Source organism: Narcine bancroftii, chromosome 1 (assembly GCF_036971445.1).
Source record: "Narcine bancroftii isolate sNarBan1 chromosome 1, sNarBan1.hap1, whole genome shotgun sequence".
Classification (NCBI taxonomy): Eukaryota; Metazoa; Chordata; class Chondrichthyes; order Torpediniformes; family Narcinidae; genus Narcine; species Narcine bancroftii.
Window position 1 is genome coordinate 447,818,885 of NC_091469.1, and position 25,833 is coordinate 447,844,717.

General features: G+C 41.0%; 1 protein-coding gene across 3 annotated transcripts in view; it reads right to left on the bottom strand.

Annotated features, from left to right (window-relative positions):
* Positions 1-25,833, bottom strand: part of waca (WW domain containing adaptor with coiled-coil a) — a 133,136-nt gene that overhangs the window by 14,222 nt on the left and 93,081 nt on the right. For 2 of the 3 annotated variants that reach the window (XM_069914517.1, XM_069914515.1), the window contains 2 exons: positions 20,100-20,248; positions 18,274-18,389 (listed from right to left, as the gene is read on the bottom strand). In XM_069914517.1, the coding sequence (XP_069770618.1) occupies positions 18,274-18,389; positions 20,100-20,248 (265 nt within the window). Of the gene's footprint in view, positions 1-12,707; positions 14,062-18,273; positions 18,390-20,099; positions 20,249-25,833 lie in introns of those variants that run through there. The other variant, XM_069914518.1, reaches the window with a different exon arrangement.

The following is a 25,833-nucleotide window of genomic DNA, read 5'->3' on the forward strand; positions in this document are numbered from 1 at the left end:
CAGACATTGAGAGGTTGCAATATAGACACCAAACCACCCAGGATAACCACCATGTAAGTATTATGTAGTATTAATCTACTTTTTTGTGTTCTCAGTTAAGTTGCTACAAAAATGTATCTCAGACCAGCAAACTCCGTACTTTGTGTAAACCGCTTGGCCACCTGTTCCACACACTGCCTATCCATAGTTTTACATCATTTTCATCCATCCATACTTTTTCATGAAAATGTACAAAAATATTTGCAGGGAATTTTATTTTGCATTTGAGGATTACCATGGGTCTTAACTTGATCCCATTGGTCATGCACGATAACACCACAGTAAACCTGGTCCTTTCATGGGCTGTACTTCTGGTCTGCACAGTTTTAACACCTTTCCTCTATTGCCTATCATGTCAAAATTCATGGGGGTTTCGTCCACGTTTCCAATATTTGCCAATACAAACTTGTTTCTGCCAGTTATCTATAATAAACAAGTGAAACCACAAATTTATGATCAAGATCTTTTGATAGTTTCTGCTTTTTTTGTTGTAATACCAGATTTTTCCTGTTCATGAAATGGTTGCACCTGCCTACTGTAGCCTCAAAATATTTTCTGAGGTCTGGGTTGCCCATTGCAGTGCAAATGTTCTTATTTTATTTCGGGTGACTATGTAGCAATCTTGCCTCTGTTCTCGTACCCATTCTACAACGTGATTTTCCAACTCTGGTCAATGCGTGATTCCTTTTCTCAAAGAACATTGCCTTTTTGGTATTTTTCTTAAAGTCTCTTCTTTCTTTCTCTAATCTCTTACCAGCTTCTCATAAACATCAAATTTTCTTGCAGCAGAGCAGTTGTTGGTTTTCTTGGCCATTTCTATCACTTTCAATTTTAAAATTCGCTTCATATTTTCATCGCGAGTTGCTTTGTGTTAATGGATCCTCCATGGTAGCAAGCACCTCCAGGCAATGCCCACGTCATCAATCCGCGCAATCTTTAGGAGTTAAAGTAAATGCTGGTCAATGGCCCATCTCAGGCATTGCAATCTTTGAGGGTTGACATACTCCAGTCAACGGGCCAACTTAGGCATCCAGAAAATTGGGGTCAACTAATATGCCGGATATACCATAAAACCCTTAAAATGAACCTGACAAATGGTAGTTGATCTATATGCCAAAATATATGGTAAATTGCATTAACTTTTGAGAACCTGAGCAAAAAAAAGTGCATATTTCAGGAAAACAATTAGTTTAGTGATTTAATCATCAGAAACAAAATTATTCTTTTCACTGTTTGTTTAAAATCACTCCAGATAGTCAAAGATTGAATAACTGTGTAAGATTTTGCTGGCAGGTGCTGATAGTTCCGAATGTGCCCAGTTCACTTTGCTGCTGGACTTCAGAGACCAGTGGTAGAGCTTTATTTTACCCACATTCCTCAATATTTTCAATGGCTGAGACACAAAATAGAATTAAAGCTTCTATCAATTTCAATGGGATTATAGGGCTGTAGATATAAAACAAATGGGAAAGTACATTATTTTCTTCTCCACTTACTTAAGCAGCTTTACAGTTGTTTATTGTCATCTGATTGCACAATGCAACCTGATGAAATAGTGTAGTATTTTGGTCCTCCGTGCAAAACACACAGACACCAGATATTGAACATATACAGACAAACAATATACATGCAGGACAAGTAGTTATATATATAATAAATATTGTTTCGTGAATGTGAGAGTCTCAGATGGTTACTGTGAGCAGTTCCTTTGGTCGTTTAACATTCTCATTGTCCATGGGAAGAAATTGTTCCTCAGCTATCATTAAAATAAAACAAAGATGAATTACTAATTTTTAATTGTTTGTAAGTTTCTAAATATCAGCGACTTCTAATCAGCTATTTATAAGAATAAATCAGTCCTTGAGCCTGGAGCTATGCAGAAAATTAAATATATTACACATGTCGACACCCATAACTGCCTAGTCAAATGCCACCCCAACCCAAATTCAAGTTCATGTCCGCCCCCCCCCCCCCCCCCCCAAGTCCTTTAGAAACTTCCACAGGTGCAACATGGAGAGAAATTCTTGCTGGAAGCATCACAGCATGGTATGGTTGCTGCTCTACTCAAGATCAGAAGAGGCTGCAGCTCGGGCAAAGAATGCAACTCAGAATGTGACAAAACCTCCCTGCTCTCTATTAACACTTCACACTGCCTTAGAAAGGCAGCCAACATGCTGAAGGCCTCTCTCCTCCCAGTGGGGAGAAGATCTAAAAGTGTGATTCATACACAACAGGCTCAAAGACATTTTTTTCTCTGTGACTATTGGGCCTCTTCCTGAATCTTACAAGTTTTTCTATGCTGCCCTTGTTGTGCACGCTGCAGTTGACCAGCTGGACTGCTTGCAGAATAAATCCAGTTCACTGTACCAGTTATAGTTTGGCAAACTTGAAACTTAAGTACTCAGGTTCTTGATCCCCAATTGTTTACTATTTACAATATTGACCTGAAGGAGGAACAAAATGCAAGGTTGAGGTGGAAAGGCATAGATAAGATGAGAACATCTGCAATGGGATATAGATAAAGTGAGTAATTATCAACTTCATTTGCCCAGATTTTCACCCAATGAGAACCAGGATAGACTATACATGTTATGTAATATCCATGGAGAGAAATGGATAAATGTTTAGATCGAGAGCCTTTATCAAGACTCATAAAAGGATTCTGACTCAAAACCTTGTCTCTTTCTCTTCATGGATATTGCCTGACCTGTTGAGTTCCTCGACTGCTTGATCAAGATTTCAGGATCTGCTTTGTGTTTTTCAAGTGAAGTTTAATGTGGAAAAGTCTCATGTGCTTCTGTAGGAGGAGTCAAAAAGCAGATGATTTAAATAGACAAGTCTGTCAATGAATAAAATTCAGAAGGATCTTGATATTCTCGTACAGGAGTCACAAAAGTTAAACAGTCAAGTCCAATAGTGACAAATTGCTATTTGAGGGGTAAACATACAAGACGGAGGGGTCATTTTATGCAAACATGCTAGATTTTAAGGGGGCTTGAGATGGTAGTTGAGCTCTTTTCACGAGTGAGAGAGTTACAAACAAGAGGACATAGCTACAAAAATCAAGAGCTAGTCACATAAAAATATGCATAAAAAATTATCTGAGATGGCCACTGGAATTTTCTGTTCCCAAAGGTAATGGAAACCAGATTGATAGAGATATTTGAAAGGAAGATGGAGGATTGAGGGTTATGAAGAACTGACATAGCTGAGTAGTTGATACCAGCAAAAACATCCATTATCATATTAAATGGCAGCACAGGCTTGAGAGGACTGGTGACCTATTCCTGCTTCTGGTTTCTTGTGCTTTTGTTTATCTTTAAATGTTTTTAAATGTTACAGGATATCCAAGACAAACAGCTGAAAACATGGGGTGTAAAATGGCAGGTGGAATTTATGCAGACAAGTATGAAGTATTGCATTTTGGGAGGACAAACCAGGGAATGACAATCAGTAAACAGTAGGGCAGTAGAACAGTGGGATCTACAAATACTGATACATAATCCTTTGATAGATAAAATGCAAAGTAGAAATTTATTGTCTGAGTGCATACATGAGATCGCATACAACCCTAATATTCTGTTTCCTTTGGACCAGGCAGAATTTCTAATAACTATAAACTGTACACAAAGAAAGAAATGTAAACTGTGCAAATACAGAAGTAGAAATATTCAATAATAATAATGAGAAAAGTCCTTTGTTGTTCAAGAGTCTGATGACTGAGGGATAGCAACTATTTCTGAACTTGAAGGTATGTGTCCTGTGGCACCTCCTTTCTGATGGCAGCAGCGAGAACAGGGCAATGTCCTGGGTGGTGTGAATACTGGATAAATTGCTGATGCTTTCCAAAAGCAAAGCTCAATGTTGAGGTTCTTGAGGTGTGGAGAGTTTTGCCTGTGATTTACTGGGCTATGTCCACTAACATTTGCAAGGTTTTCCTCTCAGAGGTATTGGTGCCACCATAACACAATGTGATGCAGCAGTCGGCACACTTCCCACTCCACACTTCAGAAGTAAGGTTTACTGTGACATGCTAAACCTCTGCAAATTCCTGAGGAATTAGAGACATCGTTTCTTTACAATGGCATTGATATGATAGGTCCAGAACAGGTCCTCTGAGATTATGACTCCCAGGAATTTAAAGTTGCTCACCTTCTCCACCTCTGATCCCCCCAACAATTACTGCATCGCACACCACTGGCTTTCCTTTCCAAAAGTCTAGAATCAGCCTCTTAGTCTTGGTGACACTGAGTGAGAGGTTTTGCTAGTGCACCATTCAGCCAAGTTTTCAATCTCCCACCTATTTGCTGACTCATTGCCGCATTTTATATAGCCCACTACAGTGGTAACATCAGCACACTTGTATATGGTATTATTGAGTACCAAGTCACACAGTCGTAGATATAAAGTGATTAGAGTAGGGGGAAAAGTATGCATTCCTGTGGTGGTTTGGTGTTAATGGTCGTGGAAATGCTCTTGCCAATCTACACTGATTGGTCTTTGGAAGTGAGAAAATCCAGAATCCAATTGCGCAATGGGGCATTGAGGCCAGGTCTTTGAGTTTGCTAATTAGTTTTGAGGGGATGATGGTGTGAAATGCTGAGTTTATTCAATATAGAGCATTCTGATGTATGCATCTTTGCAGTCTAGGCATTCCAAGGTTTTGTGAAGAGCCAGCGAGATGGCATCAGCCTTAGACCTGTTGCTGCAATAGGAAAATTAGAACAGACCCACGTCATTGCTCAGAGAGGAGCTGATACGTTTCTATATCAGCATCTCAGAACACTTCCATCACCAGGGATCCAAGTACCACTGGTTATTAGACATTTGGGCAGTTTGCAATTGAAGCCTGTTTGAAACGGGGGATACCATGCCCTGACAGAGTGAGACTGTTTAAAGATGTCCATGATATAATAGCCAGTTAAACGGCGTAGGTTTTCAGTACTTGGCTTGACACTCACTCTCCTGAAGGCAGCCCGCACATCATCTTCAGATACTGACAGAAGATCAAAGTTCAAGCTGTCAGAGTACAAACATAACATCACATACAACCCTGGGTTCCTTTTCCCTGCAGGCCAGGCAGAATTTCGACTTTAACAGTAATGGAAAAAACTGTACTCAAGGTATATATACAAAAGAGAGAAATGCAAATAAATTAACCATGTAATACAGAAAATAAATATTCAATAATAAATGATGTGCAAAATATGGGTCCTTAAATGAGTCTCTGATTGAGTTTGTTGTTTAGGAGTATGGAGTATGATGGTGGAGGGGTAGCAACTGTTCTTGAACTTGGTGGTACAAGTCTTGTAGTACCTATACCTCTTTCCTGATGGCAGCAACAAGAATAAAGCATCACCTGCAAGGTGGGGTTCCCAGATGCTGCTCTCCAATGGCAGGGCTCCAGGTAGATTTCCTTGATGGTGGGGAGAGTTTTGTCTGTGATGCACTGGGCTCCATTCACTACTTTTTGCAGGGCTTTCCACTCAGAGGTATTGGTGTCCCCATACCAGGCTGTGATGCAGCCAGTCAGCACACTTATAACCACATCTGTCGAGGTTTGCCAAAGTTTTCAATGTTATAGCAAACCTCTGCAAACTCCTGAGTAAGTGAAGTTGCTGCCGTGCTTTTTTCACAATATTCGTGTGTTGGGTCCAGGAAAGGTCCTCCAAGATGGTGACTCCCAAGAATTCGAAGTTGCTCATCCTCTCCACCTCTGATCATTCAATCGTACATTCCTGGTTTTCCCCTCCTAAATCCCACAATTAGGTCCTTGGTTTTGGTGACATTGAGTGCAAGGTTGTTATTGATGCACCATTCAGGCAAATTTTCAATCCTGTATGCTGACTCATTGCCCCCTTTTATACAATCCACTACCATGGTATTGTCAGCAAATTTGTAGGTGTTATTGATGCATCAAGCCACACAGTTATACATAGGTGTAGAGCAGGGGGCAGTACTGTGTGGAGCAGTACTGATGGGAGATGGTGGAGATATTTTTACCAATCCTCATTGATTGGGGTCTGGAGGTGTTCCAGGGCTTTGTGCAGAACCAGTGAGATGCCATCTGCTGTAGACCAATTAATGGAGTGGACAAACTGGAACGGATCTATGCTTCCCCTCAGACAGGAGCAGATAAACTTCAACACCAGCCTCTTAAAACAACATCACTATGGAGGCAATGTCAGTAGACATTGAGGCAGGTTACCACACTCTTCTTGAAGACTGGTACAATTGAGACCATTTGAAACAGGGTAGGTACCATGCTCTGCTAGAGTAAAATATTGAAGATAGTTGTTGATACATTGTCAAGTTGGTCAGCACAGGTTTTCAGTACTCAGCTGGGTACTTGGTCTGGACCAAATGCTTTCCTTGGCTTCACCCTCCTAAAGGCAACCCACACCATCCTCATATAGATAGTAGAGAATCATCAGGGACATGGGGGTCTTCCTTGTTCTGTTAGTTAAATCATCCACTCTCATTAGTAATCTCCACTTGGCCTGAGAGATGGATTTTCGTAGGCTGTACCTGCTCTTCCTTGTTCTGTTAGTTAAATCATCCACTCTCATTAGTAATCTCCACTTGGCCTGGGAGATGGATTTTCGTAGGCTGTACCTGCTCTTCAGAGACCTAATCTCTTGACTTGTATGCCTATGATCAGGCTCTCAGTAGGTTCAGAATTTCATTGTTCATCCAGGACTTCTGATTATGGAAAACCATGAGTGTAACAGCTATTTTGATAAAGTCTGTATCGATCCTGGAGTAATCATTCAGTTCCTTAGCTGAATTCTTGAACACGGACCAATCCACTAATACAAGGCAGTCCTGTAACTGTTTCTCAGCCTCCCGTCACTCTCTGGCAGTCCTGATCTCTGGAGCCTCTCTTTCTAGGCTGTCTATATGAAAGTAGAAGGAGCACAGCTGGGTGATCCAACTTGCCAAAATTCAATCTTAGGAAAGAACAGTAGGCTTTCCCGATCTTGCTGTAGTAGTGATCAAGGTTGGTGAGATCTCTGGTGCAGCAGGTTTATGTGTTGGTGGTAAATGGGCAGTTTTCTTGAGTCAGGCCTGGTTAAAGACACCAGCTATGATTTGTCGTGGGTTGGAATGGGCCATTTACTGTTTGCAAACTGATAAGGTTATTAAGAGAACTTTTGGTACAATGGCCATCATAAAGCAAAGTATTGAGCACAGGAAATGGAATGTTTTGTTGAAGTCGTATAATAAATTGGTGAGGCCAAATTTAGAGTATTGCATGCAGATTTGATCACCTACCTAGAGGAAAAACTATCAATAAGATTGACACAGCGCAGAGAAAATTTACAAAGAGGTTGCCAGGAAAGGTTGAATAGGTACTTTATACCTGTAGCACTGGAGAATGAATGGAGATCTGATAGCGGTACACAAAATTATGAGGGGGTACAGATGGAATAAACATAATCAGGCTTTTTCCACCAAATTAAACAGGAAAGTCTGCAGATGCTGTGATTGCAGTGCAATGCACAAAAGTGCTGGAGAAGTTCAGCAAGTCACGCAGTGTCCACTGAAGTTGCGTGAGGCAAGAACGAAAGGACATTAATTAAGGGTGAAAGGTGAAATGTTTAAGTGAACATTAGGAGGAACTTCTCTCAGAGGGCAGTGAGATTGTGAAATATTCTGGCAGCAGAAGTGGTCAATGCAGATTCGATTTTAACATTTAAGAGAAAATTCCATTAGCACATATATGGGAGGGGTTTGGGAGTGGGGTGGGGGTACTATGCTCCAGGTGCCAGACAATGGGATGAGGCAGAAAAATAGTTTGGTATGAGTGATTCCCAACCTTTGGGCCATGGCCCACTAATGAACCACAGCATGTTTCCATTAGATGTTTAAAAATGTTAAATAAAATACTATAAATTAGATAAAGATATGTTTCTTTCAGAGCTGCCTTTGACTTGGAAATATTCCTCAGTTATTGCCACTAGTAAACCATAGCATATTCGGCCAGAAGCCAGGAAGGCTTTAGACTGAAAAAAGTTGAGAACCACTGATGGACCAGAGTCTATTTCAGATGTAGTGTCTATCTACAGTGATCAAGACCTTTCCAGTGACAGGGCTTTTAAAGGTATTTTGGCACTGCACTAAAATTCAGGTTACTATGGACAAGATGGACCCTCCACAGCCAAATCGAATGGTGTAATTAAACACGCTTCCAACAGCCTTTAGATCTGCACACATGATAGGCGGGTTCAACCTCGTTCTCACAGCCCCACTGTTCCATCTGACTGTTTGCCATTTATCTAGAGGCTTTCCAACTGTCGTGGGGAATCTCCATGCAGTCCCATCTTCCTACAATGCCCATTATAATGCTGCAGGACTATGTTAGGTTTAAAAAAAAATTAGTCCTCAGGTCCCACTCAGTAACAGCAAGATGCAATACCCAGGGGATCATGCTGGGTATCAACTGAGACACAGCATCCGAGCATCGATCCAAGTGCAGGTCCATATCCAAGATATACATCTGCAGTACTGGTGGATACAGGACTTTTATTGTAATACATTGGGGAGCAGTAATTGATGGATACAAAAATGGCATGGTTGAAAAGAACAAATACTAGGTGACAATCTAAGATCAGAGAGAAGAGCCACATTTCTCCTCCGCAAGGTCCTACTGCCATGTCCTACCGCTGATGGCTCCACACAGGCTTTACACTTCCTGTTAAAGGAAATGACTGTGTTTTATTTTAAAATCATGCTATCATAGTTTCTGGCCCAAGATGGCAGCACTTGGCCTGGCAGTACCCTTGAAGAGTTGTGCACTCCAGGACAGCAGAATATCACTCATTTCCTGTGAACAGCCTCAGAAGTGGATCAAAATTCAAATATGCCAATCCCCTATGAAAAGATTATTTACCATTGCTTCAGATTCCAGAAATATGATAGTGTACTGAGGTTCCATCCTGCCCCTGCTGTTATTATTCAAATCAAAGGGAAGTTTTTTCCCATACCGCAGAAAATAGTACCAAGGGAGAAGCAGATACACAAAGATTGAGGTGTTATTTAAAATTCTCAATATATGATTGAAAATACTTGAAACAAGAAACTTAAGATTCCATTTCCACCATCAGATACTGTGACATGCCGAACCTCTGCAAATTCCTGAGGAATTAGAGACATCGTTTCTTTACAATGGCATTTGGGATTATACAGTAATAACAAATTCAGAATAATCAGGTGCATCCCACTCTATCTTAAATGTTTGGAACATTAATTGTCCTCTGGCATTCAGTTTGTGTCCATGACAGCGGTAAGGATACATTGAGAAGCCTAGCAGAGTGGCAGTGGCAGGATAAGTGTCAGTAGCCAGATTTCTAGTCTGGAAAGGTTGCTTTTCTTTTACTACCCTTATGACTAAAAGGAAATCTTACACATAAACCTTAAATACTTGTTCTTCCATGGTGCTCTTTTCACAGAAGATGCCAGCAAGCACTTCAACTATGCAACTTGGCTGCAGCTCATGTTATAAAGTTGTATCATGGAGAGTTTATTTATACTGAAGACTAGGCTTAATCCTCCCAATGACTATTCTTGCAAATGTTACAGACAGAAAAGATATGGAGATCAATTAGTTCATTTCAATCACAGCCCCGGTCTTACAGCAAAACCTTTGGTCAACTGTAGTGCGATCATGCAGTTTTGCATGCTAAACCTTGAAATTTCCAAGAGTATGTTTCCAAAACACCTTTCCAGTGTTCACAGTGTAGAAAAACTGAATTGTTAATTGAGTTTCAACAATCTCAGGATTTGTATGAAGCAAAATATCCTTTTACGTCTATGGTTTTGAAGGAACTGAGATTTAAGAAGTCAAAAACTACCAGCAATCAGATACTAAAAGCATCAAATGAAAATACAAAGTCTTCATAAAATTGAAAAAATGTTTTTTTTTTAAAGCACTAACAGTATGGTGGACATAACAAATTTCCATTCCAAAATGTAAAACAAATGGTTCAATCAGATTCAATTGTGGATTTAAACTATATACACTGACACAAATATGTAACCTAAGTAATGACAATAGTGGAATTTGAGAAAATAATGTTTGTTGTTATTCCAGATGCTGAGAGCTATCAATACCTAATCTATTGCATGTTGACCTAGTGATTATTTTAAAGAGTGTAGATACAATGCAGTCATGTAGTTTGGATCAAATCAAACAGAAGAAAATATTGAGGGATATTTTTCATTCAGCAGGACTTGAAATAAGAACATGGCCAAAGAAAAAGTTTCCATTCAAACTTGCATGCTGACTATTTGAAGAAATTCCTCAAATCTATGGAAGAAATCAAAACACTTCTTGTATTGCAATACACGAAGGTGCTGGAAAAAGCCAGCAAGTCAAGCAGCATCTATAGGAAGTAAACGGCAACCAATGTTTTGGGTCTGAGACCTCCATCAAGGAATGAGCAAAAAAGCAGGCAGGCATCTGAATAAAAAGGTGGGGGGGGGGGGAGGAGAGGAAAGAAGGGGCAGGGAGAGGAGCACAAGCTAACATACAGGTCATTGATGGATACAAGTGGGAAGGTAGAAGAAAAAAAATACTGAGAAGTGATAGGGGTATGGGGTAGCTCCTGAATGGAGAGGGAAGGTGGAGGGGAGCTGTGGAAAGGAGACAGATAGGGAAAGAGAAACACTCAGGGGAGTGGTTTAATGGAAATTGGAGAACTCAATTAGTGCCTCCAATTTGTGGATAGCCTCAGTTTGGCAGTACATGAGGCCGTGTCGGTGTGGGAATGGTGTGTGGAATTAAAATGGTTGTATCTCTTAGCTTTGTGCTGCATGACCTGCTGAGATTCTCCAGCACTTTAGTGTATTGCTCCACATACATTTTCTACAAACCCACCAATCCCCACAGTTACCTTGACTACACATCTTCACATCCTGCCCCATGTAAGGATTCTATTCCTTTCTCTCAATTCCTTCGTCTTCGATGCATCTGCTCCCAGGATGAGGTCTTCCATTCCTGATCATCGTGGCTTCCCCTCAACTCAGCCCTTACCTGGACCTCCTCTATTTTGTACACATCTGCAGTAGCCCACCCCCCCACCTTGGCACAATAAGGACAGGATTCCCCTCATCCTCACCAACTACCCCACCAGCCTCTGCGTCCAACATATTATCTTCTGCAATTTTTGCCACCTAAAGCATGATCCAACCTTGCACTCTCTGCTTTCTAGAGGAACCCCCCTTCTTGGACTTCCTCATCCTCCTATCCCTTCCCACCAATTGCCCCTTGGTACCTACCCACGTGGCCACAGGAAATGCTACACTTGCACCCACACTACCTCTCTCAACATCATTTGGGACTGCAAACAGTCTTTCTAAGTGAAGCAGCAATTCACTTGAGAATCTGCAGGGGTCATCTACTGTATCCAGTGCTCCCATCATGGCCTCCTAAACATTGGACGCAGACTGAGATCATTTTGTTAAGCACCTATGCTTTTTCTGTTGCAATAGAGGATCCCCCATTGGCCAACGTTTTCAATTCCACATCCACTCCCACACTGACATGCCTGCCAAATCAATAAGAACCAAGTTAAGGAACATGTAATATTCTATCTGGGCAATCTCCGATCAGATGGCATTAACAATGACTTCCAGTTTCCGGTAGCCACCCTACCACTCCCCATCTCTCTCTTTCCCAATCCGTCTCCTATCCTCCAACTCCCCACCTCTTTCCTTCTCCTCCCCCTATTATAGCTTTTTTCTCTTCTGCCTTCCCACCCATATTCATCCATGAATTCATGCCCGTTAGCCTGTGCTGCCTCCCCATGCCCCTTCTTTTCTCTTCGCTTATCCTCCCCTATCTTTTTATTCAGCCCCTCCTTGATTTTTTTTCCACACAACAATGAAGAGCTCAGGCCTATAACACTGGTCATATCATGTGGAAAAAAATCAAGGAGGGGCTAAATAAAAAGATAGGGGAGGATAAGCAAAGAGAGAAGGGGCATGGGGAGGCAGCACAGGCCAACGGGCATGAATTCATGCCTTTTGTTTCCTATAGACACTGCATGACCCTTATGAGTTTCTCAGCATTTGTGTATTGATCAAATGAAATGTGACTGTTCTGAGCAAATCCAACCAATATAAATTACCAATAAATGGCAGCAAATTGAACAGCAGTACAAAACAGGACATCATGGACAACACATGCATTATGGATCAAAAAGCCTGATTCTGTGATTAAATATTGTATGTACTTATGCTTAATATGTTATCAAATTGGAAGTTATTACATATAATAATGTGATTGATGACAAAAATTCAGTCAAACTATTGTATTTCAAATTAGGGCACTTGGGCAGTCTGCACATATTCTCTTCAAGTGAAGGAGACAATGATCACTATGGCTGTTCTTGTTGCCATGTTATGACTGATTATTACCCATCTTTGCCTTTGAGAACAGCAAAATTTGAAACATTAAATGCAAGTTGAAGGACCCTGCTTTATGGGTTTTACACACTTTCCAGATGATCAGGAATTTGCGTGCCCCAGTTAACTAGTGAAATGGTCACTTTTCCCAAATGGGCAGAGGATTTTTCAAGCAGTGTACAGTCTAAATCAACTTAAGGAATGACCATCCTGTCATGATAATGAATTCTATCATAAAGTCAGAAATTACAATGCCGGTACACAATTGTGTAATATTTATTGTATTTGCAACTCTTCAGATCGAGATAGTGCCTGCCTCCTGCCGAATACACTTTGTCAACAGGCAGAGGTCGAAAAATAGAAATAATTGTCACAAATAGCAATGAACATCTGTTTCAACAGGATACAAAGGATTTAAATGGATACAAATGACATTTCCCAGACATCAACTGAAAAGAAGCTCTTCTCGTATTTTCTTTTATCACAGGTGGCAGCCCTTCAGTCCATCAAGTCCACACGGGCTCTCAGTGTAATCCCATCACTCCCATTTATTGTGTTCCTCCCAGATTGTCAGTTCTCCCCTGACTCTCATGCCACCATTCTACACCAGGGCTGATTTACAGTAGACAATTTAGCCATAAGCCAACACATCTTTACAAGAGGGCAGAAACACGTGTTCACAGGAAGAACTTGAACATTCCACAAAGACAAATTTCCCTATGTTAACGTTGAACATCTACTGCAGCAGCACCAAGTGCCACTCAGTTACATTAGAGGTTGGACATTCTATAACATGTCTCAATTCCCCAAGCTTTCCACCATCCAGAAATCAATGTTAGAAATGGGATGGAATACATGGATGACAGCCACAACACTCAAGAATCTCAACACTATCCAGATCAAAAAGCCTACCCAAATAGAATACAGTTCCTCACCCAAAGAACTCATCCTCATTTTGTAGCTGCAGGGCAATTTTGACATTAAATATGTTTTGCACAGACATGTGGCTGAAGGGCCTATCCCTTTGTGCAGTTATATGCCCCATGACCTGCACCACCTGAACACAATGGTTCATTACCTTCTCAAGAGCAAATAGATATGAATGGTATGGTTTGAACACTGGCAAATTTTGCTTCCTATTTTAGAGTGACAAGTTAAAGGTATTCTGTTTCACAGATTCACCAATACAAGACTGTTCAATTCTTGAGAATTAAATATTGTTTACAATTTATTTGGTTAACTTACATGGACACAAGTAACACAAAATTTTTAAGCAGGAAATAGGTAGAGAAATAATTATTGATTTAGGGTATTGCCTTTTAAACTTCTTATTTAAAATTTTGATTTGGATCACAACTTTAGAGAAGCCTGAATTTTTCATCCTTTTCCTTTGCCAGTCCGTGTCAATTAGTGAATGTAAACAAAACTCTCCAAGAGTTCATTTCCTATTCAACTATGATACATCTTCCACCAGATTAAAGCTATTGTGAGAAAGAAACAAGTCCCAAATAACCTAGAATCCCGCCAAACATCAAATCATTCTGAAGTAAAATCATTATAACATGAAAAAGAAATTATCCATCCAAGGTGTGTTGCAAGACGCTCAGATCATTTCTGTGGTGAAAAAAATTAAGTAAATAAACAAATGAAGGCTTTGAAGAAGAATGGTCAAAGAGCGATTAGAAAACAACCATTTCTATTGGTTAAAAATCCTAGAATTAAACAGCACAGAAAAAGGTGCATCACCTCAATTTATCCATGCTGATCGAAGTATCTACCTAAGCTAATCCCATTTGCCTGCATTTGGCCTACTTGACCTTTTGCTATTCCTGCACGTGCCCAAATGCCTATTAGTTGGAAGAGCGTCTAAAAACACCAGTCAGGAAAATATTAATGGTTCTAGGGAAATATGAGGAAAAAAGACAGCATTTATTTGATTAGGGAAACACTTTTTCCTTAATCTAGATGAATTTTTGATGAGGTACTTGAGGAAGCTGATGAAGGAATGAAATACATTATCCATTTTCAAATTTAGAAAGCATTTAATCAAATCCCAAAGAAAAGGTTGTTTACAAAATTGAAGTATACAGAATTAAAGGGTCAGTAGCTACATGGAAAGGAATTAAGTCTTAAAATCAGAAATGCCTTTTTTCAGTTTGGAAAATGAAAAGGCAGTGAAAGTCCAGGAGTTAGAACTGGAATTTCCTTCTTCACTAGATTAGCTACTAAACAGTATACTCTGCATCTTTGGGGTCTTGACAAATGAAGGGTGATCTTATTGAAATATACAATATCTGAAGAGTGCATAACAGGGAGAATTTCCAATGAAGGTTCACAGTTACAAAGGACTGATCATTTACAAATAAAGAGCTGCAAGAATTTCTTCTCACAGAAGATGATGAATCGTAATTCTCAGCAAGAGTTGCGGAGGCCTGAGGCAGTTAACTAATGAATGCCGGGGAAGGGTGAACAATTCCAATGATTATATCTTATTGTCATTGCTGACTCCAATCACTTGATTCTCCCTCCAATCAACCACATTCGTCTCGGTAAAAGGGTCCCAACTCAGAACATTGATAAAAATCTCTCCATGGATACTGCTTGGCCTGCTGAATCTCTCTAGTAGCTCTTTGTTAACCCAAGATAGTGATATTTTTTTACAAGACATCCTTCATGCCCTTGGAGCAAGATCATTTAACTTGGTAACAGAGAAGCCAAGAACAGGCAATCAGGTGAAAAGCCCCAATGAATTTTTTTGCCTTTTCCTTTTCCAGGTGCAATCAATTCTGCTCTTCATGACCAGTAAGTCTCAATGGAAACTGAATTCTTTCCACACCTCCCTGTGTTTTAAAAAAAAACCAATTAACTGAATTTGAGAATACAAAACATATGGTAATTTCAAAGTTTGAAGACAAGACATAACCTAGAAATATTTGAGACACTTGAGAAGATTTTGAGATGGCAGAAGCAAATGTGAAATGGACAGATGGAATTTCACAGAGAACACTATTTTGGAAAAAAAGAATGAGGAGAAACAATATTAATGAAATTGAAAATATGAAGGATGGCACCTGCAGAAAGATTTGAGAACGTGCACACACAAATCTGTGATGATGGGAAGACAAAAGGTCCCACAGAATTTTTCGTTTAGAGACTTCATCTGAACTATTGTGGCTAATTCTTGGAACTATGCTTTCAGAAAATCAAGTCATTGAAGATGATACATAATGTTCCTATGAGGAAGAAAGACAAGGAGAGTAAGGTTTAGGAATCTTGATGACTAAATTTGCAACACATCTCATCCACAAAAAAAAAGGAAGAACACGTAAAGTCTCAGAATCAGGATAACTAAAAGGGCAGGATAACTAAAAGGGACCAAGAAATGTCCTTGAGAAGTCAGATTAGGCAGAATCCAAAGAAATTTTGTAAATACACTAAAAGCATGAGGGCAAATAGGGATAGGGCAAGATCACTCAAGAACAAATGAGAGAATTTATCCTTGGAGCCAGAGGAAATGGACAACTATTTCCCATCAGTATTTACCAAGAAGTACATTGCATAGCAAGATCTGGAAGGGGTAAAATTAAAGAGAAGGTTGATATCAAGGAGGATGTTGAATATCCTTTAGAACAAAAAGGAAGATCGATCTCCAGAGCTGCTGGGATATATTCCAGGTTATTGAGAGAGACAAGTCAGGAGATTGATAGGGTCTTGAATCTGTTTTAGCCAGATAAAAGATCCCAAAGAACTGGACAAAAGTTCATAGTTTTCCGCTGTTTTAGAAGAGCAACAAAGACAAACAAGAAAAATTATATGCCATAAGCCATACATAGGAGGAAAATTACTGGAGAAGATTCTTAGGGATAAGATTTACTTGCATCTGAAAAAGCACAAGCTTATTAGGAATCAGTATGGCTTTGTGTAGGCGAGGTCATGCCTTACAATCGTAATTGGAGTTTGAGATTACAATGATGAGGGTTGAGAAGTGTATGTTTTATACATTGATTTCACACAAGCATTTGACTCAAATGGAAAGCAGATCCAGAAAATTTAGGCGCATGGGATTGATGAAGATTTGGTAGATTGGCTTTGTCATAGAAGGTAATGTGAAGAGAGTTAATCGGACCAGTAAATTGTGACCAGTGGTGTTTTGCAAAGATAAGTCCTGGAACCTCATGTTTGCGATAAAATTGTAGTTTGGACATAAGCCGTATTAGTAAGTTTGCAGACAACACAAAAATTGTCAGAGTTGTGAATGGTGTGGAAGGTTGTCAAAGGTTACAGCAGGATATAAACCAGTTGGAAATATGGGGAGAGAAATGGCAGATGGAGTTTAATCTGGACAAGGGTGAGGTGTTGCACTTTGGGAGGTCAAAGATAAGATTTTACGATAAGGCTTAGGATAATTGATATACAGAGGGATCTTGAGATGCAAGTCCACAGCACTCTGAAAGTGGCAATGCAAGTGGTGAGTTTACACGTTGTCTTCAAGTAAGGCATAGATAACAAAAGTCAGGAAGTCATGTTATAGCTATATAAAATTTTAGTTTGGCCACATTTGGAGAATTGTATCACCGCTTCACAGGAAGGAAGTGGAGGCTTTGAAAAGGGTGTGGAAGAGGTAAAGCAGGGTATTGCCAGGATTAGAGAACATTAGCTAAGACACAAGAGATTGAATATGTAAGAATAAACTGCTGGAGGAATTCAGAAACAGCAGCACCTGTGGAGGAAATTAGATGTTTCACAAGACCCTGCAACAAGGAGAAGATGAACAAACCTGCTTTGTTTTCCGTGGAACATTAGATGCTGAACGGCAACTTGATTTTTGGACGCAGGTTTAAGGAGAGGAGCATGTTGTTTGAAGAAGATTTGCATGTTTTTCTTCTCCACACAGATAGTGGTAGATGCTTGGAATGCGCTCCCAGGTGAAGGGGTAGAAACTGACACGAGAGCAATATTTAAGAGGCATTTAGACAGGCACATGAAGAGGCAGAAAATAAAGGGATATATAACATGTGCAGAGAGGTGTGGAGTTTCAATTTGAAGCATGGACAGCAGAACAGCAGAAACTTCATGGGCTTCAGGGCCTATTCCTGTCCAATGTTATCTGGTACAGTTTTGGAAATGAGAGTATTATTCTCTAAAGGCAATGATGATCAAAGAGAAAATTGTCAGGCATGTTCAAAAATCATAAAGGGTTCACTTCAAAATTCATAAAAGGGTTTTAATGGGTTTAATGAATAAACTGTTTCCACTGATAGTTGGGAATGAAAGGATATAGACTTAAATCAGAGATGTTGCAGAGGAATTTATACCAAACACTCAATCTTTTTAATTTAGAATAATTTGAAAATGACTATTTATTCTCCTACCTCTGCCCACCTTTGAAAGTGAGATGTATAAACATAAAAAAAAACAAATTAAACTGTGTGCTACAAAGAATGTGGAGAAAATTTAGCACTTTTTCAAAGATTGGAACTGGTCAAATGATCTACCGCTGCACTGTAATAAATAATGATTTTATGAAATAAAAATAAGTTATTATGTCAGATGAAACTATCACTGTATTAAAAAAAAGCAAGTAAATCCTTCCTGAAAGAAAAACTGGAACCAATTTTGGTTATCAAGCTTACTCCCTGGAAATACTATCAGATATTTTTACTAAAAGTAGATGTGTAGGGATGGAAAACAAAAAAAAACACATTGGCAACTTCCATTTCATTCCATTTGGAGAAGAAAGGTTCTCTCAGTGATGCAAAACCTTTAAAGTAAACACCCAATTCCCAATAAATTGAACCTGCAGCCATCCAGATCAAAAATCCTTACCTTGAACGTTGAACATTACGAGGGGAATCAGGTTCATGTCCATGTTTGTCAGCGGTTGGAGTTTGCTGAGATACCTGCTGCTGTGCTGGTCCTTGTTTCACAACTGAAGCACTAGACTAAACAAAAGCAAATACAAACATTCATTTCTGACAATACAATTCATTTCAGGACATTTTAATTTTTTTAATAATAACTTATAGAAAAATAGGCAGTACACATGTTGGAACAACCTTGTACATCAATGAATATGCAAATTAGATTAAAATATAGTACATTATATTATGGAAAAATGAACCGATGCTGCCCATAAATACCTTAAAAACCAATATCTTGCAGCACTGATGTAAAAAGCACCCAGCTATCAGAGCAAATTTCAGAAAGGAATTTGACCCACCGAGTGCACCACTCCATCTACTACCCGGGGCTGCTGCAATGGCAGTATTGCCACTGGTGTGGACCCACGGAGAGTGAGGAGCAGAGACAGCACTCCCCCAGGGTCCAAATGCCCAGTCCGACTGGCGTCAGCTCTGCACAAGCTTTGAACTGCCTGTTGAAGGAGCCGACAGTAGTTTTATTTAAAATACTGCAACTGAGGGTTTGTGTCCAAGATGTTTGCACCAATGATCAGTAGCAGCCACAAGGAGTTTCAGACTTCAGGGGAGTGAAGGACTGGCATAAAGGACCAGAAAATGGGGAGACTACCCCTGTCTGAGGAGAAGCAGAGGAGATGGTGACCACAGCAGCAGACCAGTAAACTGTTCTGTGGCTGAAGAACCCACACAGGTGGTGGACTGTTGGTAATGCTAGGCGAGGAACCTTCGCAGGCTGTGGCCTGCTGGAGGTGGTGGTCAAGGGACTCACAGCAGGCTGTGGACTACTGGAGACTGGCTCAAAAACTGATGTAGGGATATCAGATATCAGAACCAGGGTGCCAAGGGCACTGAAGAGTTTGCAATCGTATCGGAGGCTCAGGTTGCTGATGGCTTGGACGGACTCTGTGGCTGTGGAAGCACTGGAGACGAATCCACAGACACTCGGAGAGTCTGGGAAGAACTCTCTTTTGCTTCTCCTTCTCTGACTCTAAGAGGTGCTTCAGGCAATTTCTGCCGGTGGTGAATCTGTCTGCCTTACAGCAGACAAAAGGCAATTTCATGTGATATGACAGTTTTTTATTACGAGACAATAAATTAAATCTTGAATCATTTTGTGAGAATATTGGATGAATGAAAAATGAAATCACATCTTTCAATAGCATTTGGATTCTTGCATTTTGCCAGCCCCATTTCTAAATGCAGTGGCAATGTAATACATTCAAATTTGTGTCTTATAATAAAGCCCAGTTATATTAATGCATATTAATTTAGAGATACATCAGGGTAACAGGTCCTTCGGCCCATGCCAATTAATCTAGAAACCCCTTGTTTTTGGAGGGAGGGAGGAAGGGAAACGGAGCACCTGGAGGAAACCCACACAGACACAGGGAGAATTCCCAAACTCCTTACAGGCATAGCCAAATTCAAACCCAGGCCACTGGTGCTACAATGGCGTTGCGTTAACCACTAGGTTAACTGTGCTGCCTGATTTAAACCATCAACTTAAATCTGAAAATATATGTGCAAGCTTCATAAATAATTACAGATGCACAAATAGAATACATAATTTTGCAGCTCTTGAACTTCAATGAAATCATACTGAAGATATGGGACAATTTCAAAGTAAAATCAAGATGTAATTCAAGCACAGTTTAAGAGTTGGCTGGTCATTATAAAAGTGCAATAAACAAAAAACAAATATTCAGCTTTTAAATCAGATATTAACCAACATACCTTTGGCTGAGATGTCACAGGAGGTGTGCTCATTAGCGGTTTAAGAGGAACTGGGTTCGTCTGCGGTGTACTAATCCTAGGAGACACATATGACCTTGGGGATGATGCATCTGATGCCAATGACATCGGAGACTGATTAGATTGAGGAGCTGCATTGTAAATAAAAAAATTTAAATACTCCAACTGCCCAAAATTGATTTTCATCAAAAGATGCCATTAAATAAAACAAAGATATTAATATTTTTCAAAAACACTAAAGCAGTTACAAAGTGAGAATGTTTCCCTCAAAGGAAAAGCAAAGTTGTATGAAAGTTACCAGACCCATTGAACAACCTTTAAAAGTTCTTAATACATTGCACGCCCATATAAAAATATATAATAGGAGCCTGCCATACATATAATGCAATTGCATAATTTTGAGTGGCAGCAATTGCAATTTTTTTTTTAAACAGAAAATGATTCCACAGATAATGACCAGATGTCATAAACTCCACAGGCCTATAATGTGTTTATATTGAAAGATGGAAGTTTGAGATTCAATGAGAAACTATCTCCAAACTTCATTACAAAATGTAGCTCCTGTAAAAAGTAAAGAAATACACAAAGAAAAAAAATGATACTTCTTTGGAATAAATCAACCTGATATTTTCAGGACTAGTCATGGCTTGGCTTCACGAATGAAGATTTAGGAAGGGGACTGAGCATGACTGCTGCAAGCTTGTTGGTGGCTGACGAGGCCAATGTGGGACAGACATGCCTGTCCACAGTGGCTGCAAGGAAAATTTTGTTCTGGATTTGGTGCTGCTGTGTCACAGTTCTTCCTCCATCTCCTTTTGTCCTTAAGGCAAGCCCTGCGCGTGTTCTTGAAGGAGGACTGGTGAATGTTGTGTCGCCAGGCCACGCGATTGGGAGGCTAGACCAGACCACTGGCGATGGTCATTGTGACAGGCACCAAGGGATTTCTTCAGTGAGTCCTTGTACCTCTTTTTCGGAGACCCTCTGACATGGTGGTTAGTGGAGGGCTTGCCATACAGCACAATCTTGGGCAGGCAATGATCCTTCATCCTGGAGATGTGCCCTGCCTGGCGTAGCTGCGTCTTCAACAGCATGGTCTCGATGCTGCTATCCTCCACCTGTTCGAAGACTTCAACGTTGGTGACCAAGTCAGTCCTCTATATGTTGAGAATGGTGCAGAGGCAGCACTGGTGGAAGCGGTAGGTGACCCATGACTCAGAGCCGAACAGGAAGGTGGTCAGTACAATGGCTCTGTACACAATGATCTTTTGTGTCTTTCTTCAGATGCTTGTTGTTCCAGACTTTTTTTTACAGCCTGCCAAATGCACCATTTGCCATTGCCAGTCTGTGGTCAACCTCTATTTATCTTGGCATCAGATGAGATGGTGCACCCCAGGTAGCTGAACTGGTGGACTGTCTTCAGCTCAATCCCACTGATGGTAATGTGGGGAGGGTGGTAATCTTCCTGAGGTGTAGGCTGATGGAGAACTTCTGTCTTCTTCAAACTGATTTCCACTCCGAAGAGCTCAGCAGCCTTAGCAAAGCAAGGTGTTATACGTTGCAAGGTTGTCTCTGTATAGGCAACAAGGGTAGCATCATCAGTGATGAGTAGCTCTCGAAGGAGTTGCTTCAATGTCTTGGTCTCAGGTTGAACAGGCTGCCATCAGTGCAGTATCAGATGTGGACACTGTCCTAGTCATCAACATCTTCTGTGGCCCTTTGGAGGATGCTGAAGGAGATGGTGAAGAGTCGGTGCAATGATACAGCCTTGCTTTACACCATTACCTTTGAGAAGGGATTGGAGAGGTTGTTGTTGTGTCTGACTTGACCACACTGATCTTCATGTAGCTGGATGACCATGTTGAAGAACTTTGGGGGTATCCTTTTCGATCCGATTTGCCACAAACCTTTCCTGCTCCCAGTGTCAAACTCTTTGTTTGACAAACGTCACATACAGTCCCTTGTTCTGTTCCCTACATTTCTCTTGCAGCTCTCTGAGAACAAATGACATGTCGATGATGCTCCTGTTGACCCTGAAGCCACAATGACTCTCTGGGAGGTGTTCTTCTGCAATGATGGGCGCCAGTCTGTTCAGGAGTACTCTTGCGAGGATTTTTCCTGTGACGGAAAATCAGTGGGATTTTTCCTGTCCCTGGTAGTTGGAACAGTTAGACTTTTCTCCCTTGTTCTTGTACAGGATGATGATGACTGCATCACGGAGGTCCTGAAATAGTTTGCAGCAGACAAAGAACTCTTAGAATTTGGTGCGTAATGCTGGGCTGCCATGCTTCCAATTCTCTGGTGGGATTCCATCGACTCCTGTGGCCTTGCCACTTTTCAACAGCTCTTTGGCTTGACGGTCTCTTCTAGGGTTGGAATCTTGTCAAGTTCAGTTTTCTCTGGCTGTTGTGGGATGCAATGAATTGCTCAGTATTGGGCCATGCGATTGGCACTGAAGAGAGTCTGGAAAAGCTCTGACAACCAGTTCAGGCTGGATACCTTGTCTGTGTAGAGTGCCTGGCCGTCTGCACAGTGCAAGGGACTCTGGACCTTCAGGGCTTCATAAAACCCTCTATAGTCACTGGTGTCTGCACAAAGCTGAGTTATCTCTGCGAGGTTGGTCCACCATACGTTCTGAATCTCTCGAAACCTGTGCTGGAGATTGCTGCATACGAGGCAGAAGGGTGCTTTTCCATCAAGACAAGATGGCTGAGCAAGGTGCATCTGGTGGGCGGATCTCTTCGCCAGCAATTCTTGGATCTCCTGGTTGTTTTCATCAAACCAGTCTTTCTTCTTCTTCGCTGAAGACCTATGACTTCTTCAGAGATCTGGAGGATAGTGGTTTTTAGATATTCCCAAAGTAGTTCTGGAGACGGGTCAGCTTTCACTTCAGATGACTGGAGATCGTCAACCTGAAACTCCTTCCTTGAAGCACTTCCTCTCTTTGGCTTGGACTTGAAGTGGAGACTGACTTTACAGCGGACAAGATAATGGTCCATATGACACTCTGCGCTGAGCATCACGGGTGAGAAAGACATCTCGAAGGTCTCTCTGGTGCTTCAGATATAGTCTATGAGGTGTCAATGCTGGGACCATGGATGCATCCAGTTCATCTTCAGATAGTCTTTCTGCTGGAAGATGGTGTTGGTGATTTGTTGTGCGCGCAAAACTCTCACAGAAGGTGCCCACTGTCGCAGCTTCCAATACCATGTTTGCCAAGTACTCCTTTCCAGGCTTCTGGATTTTGGCCTACTCTGGCATTGAAGTCACCAAGGATGATGACCTTGTGTCTCCACGGGTGTTCTATATGGGGTTGTGCAGATCAGAGTAACACTTTTTTTGTAGGAGTTGGGGCATACATGCTGAAGAGCATGGTATACTGCTTGGTTCGAAATGGAAGGCACATGGAGATAATGCAGTCCGTGTGACCTGTTGGCAGATTTACATGTTTGGAGGTAATGGAGGTCCTAACCATAAAGCCAATGCCACAAAAGGCATCTCTCAATCTCTGGCTTGCTTGACCAATACAGGATGTATCCGGCGCCATTTTCTTGGAAGACTGCCTCCCTCTGAGAAGTGGACTTCTCTGAGAGTAGCAATGTCGACATTTAATCTTGAAAGTTCATGTGTAACTAGAGCGGAGCGTCATTCTGGGTGACCACTGTCTGCTAATATTGAGCCTGGTTGTGAGAGCTGTAGTCCTTGCTCACCATGTGAGGCATACCTTTTCTCTTTTTTTTTTAAATTGTTGTTTGACCACATTTGTTGATGCCCATTGACTGCAGCTTGTCAACTGGGGGAAATGAAAATGAGCTTTGGTTAGGTCACTGTTTCTAGTCCCCTCTCCGTGTGGACCAAGCAGTGCTGTCCCAAGAGAAGACTGCTTGGTTGTCCAGGGCGCTGCTGAATTATGTTATCATCTCTGGGGTTAGCATCAGGTGACCCATGCACCTGCACGTAGGATTGGAACTGCGGTTTCCACTGTCATCTTCCACCTGCTATTTTCGTTCCTTTCCCATCGCTGCAGGGCTTAATGAAGGGTCGGGGAGGATGGTCGAAGACGTGGGTAGATGCCTTCGAGCTGCACAATGTGTTATTTTAGATGGAGTGCAGTGTGCGTAGTACTGGCCCCACCCTTTAAATCCGGGGTTTATCTGCCATGGCCTCAGGTCGCAGATATCACATTAGAATGTCCTTCTACTAGATGGATGACCTGACATGGCTAATAAGCCCCATCTGAAATCAGAGTTGTCCTTCTCTTAGGCTGGCTGCTAACCAAGGCAAACGAGCCCAACCAACCTATCCAGTTATCCGCCTGGACACTTGACTGCCCCATGACAGAGAAAACGGGGAACACCGATGAGGTGTTGCAACAGATGCAGTCATTTAGAAGAAGCCATTCGCAATGACCTCCTGATTCGCAAGCCAGACAGTGGCCATGTAGTCATCACTACACTGAGAATGGAGAGGCAATGTATTACACATACACTTTATCTGGGTGAGCAGGACATCATTGCATTGTTTTCCCACAAAAAGTAAAGGATAGAGGCAGAAGGGAAACTTGTCATAGATTCTGGCTTCTATTTTAATGCAGCAAGAATTCAAAAGGTGGATCTGCTCTTTTGGTGATCAAAACAGAACCAGGTGAATGAAAAGATGATTTTAAAAAAAAATTTAAGACATCCAGCATAGTTACAGGCATTTTGGCCCACACCCAATTGACCTACAACCTCAGATATGATTTTGAACAGTGGGAGGAAACTTGAGCCCCTAGGGAAAACCCGCACAACGTACAAATTCCTTTGTGGAATTCAAACCCCTTTGCTAACCACGCTAACCGAGCCACCCTGAAGAGTGATGGAATTTAGCAACTAGCTTAATTTTATAAAGATCCATTCCTATCCTCAACAATTTTAAAGTATCCATAAAATGCTAGTTCATAAAACAAAGATTAATGAGAATTTCTCAGTCTGCTGAGAAGTTTTAACCTATAAATGAGCTAATTAATTCTCAAAATAAATGTCTATTTACTTTGAGGTTTGTTGAGGTAGATAATCTCATAGTTTGACCCTGGAAAGCTACAGTTTATGCCATGAATTCATGAAAAATATGGTAAAGAAACTATACCAACATCTATACTTTCTCAAAAGACTAAAGATTTTCCGCATGTTCCCCTGCTTCACCACTCTCCTCCCCTCAACAACATCTTCAGGTGCACCATCAAAACCATATTTTCTGGTGCTTACAGCATGGTATGGGAACTACTCTACTCGGAAGACCAGAAGCTACAAAAGTGAGTGAACACAGCCAATTATATAATGAAAATTTCCCTCCTCTCAATGACTCCATCCACATCCACTCAGAAAGGGAGCCAACATTCTGAAAAATCCACCATTCCCTGCACCCACTTTCTCTCCTTCCACTGGAAAAAAAGCTTGAGTGACATTTTCATCTGGGTAGTCATCAGGAACTCTATAACAGTGTTCTCATGCCACCCTTGCCTATCGTTCCTCCCTTTCAGTATAATCTGATACTCTGTAACTTGTGCTCGATACAAGACTATGTGATGTTAGATAACCTGCTGATCTGTTCACAGAAGAACTCCTCTCACTGTACTAAATATTTTGTAACAAAGTTAATATTAATTTTCTAAAAATTTAATTCAAACAATGAAAAGGGTCAACTAATGCAGATATGGAAGGCCGAAGAGCCTGTTCCT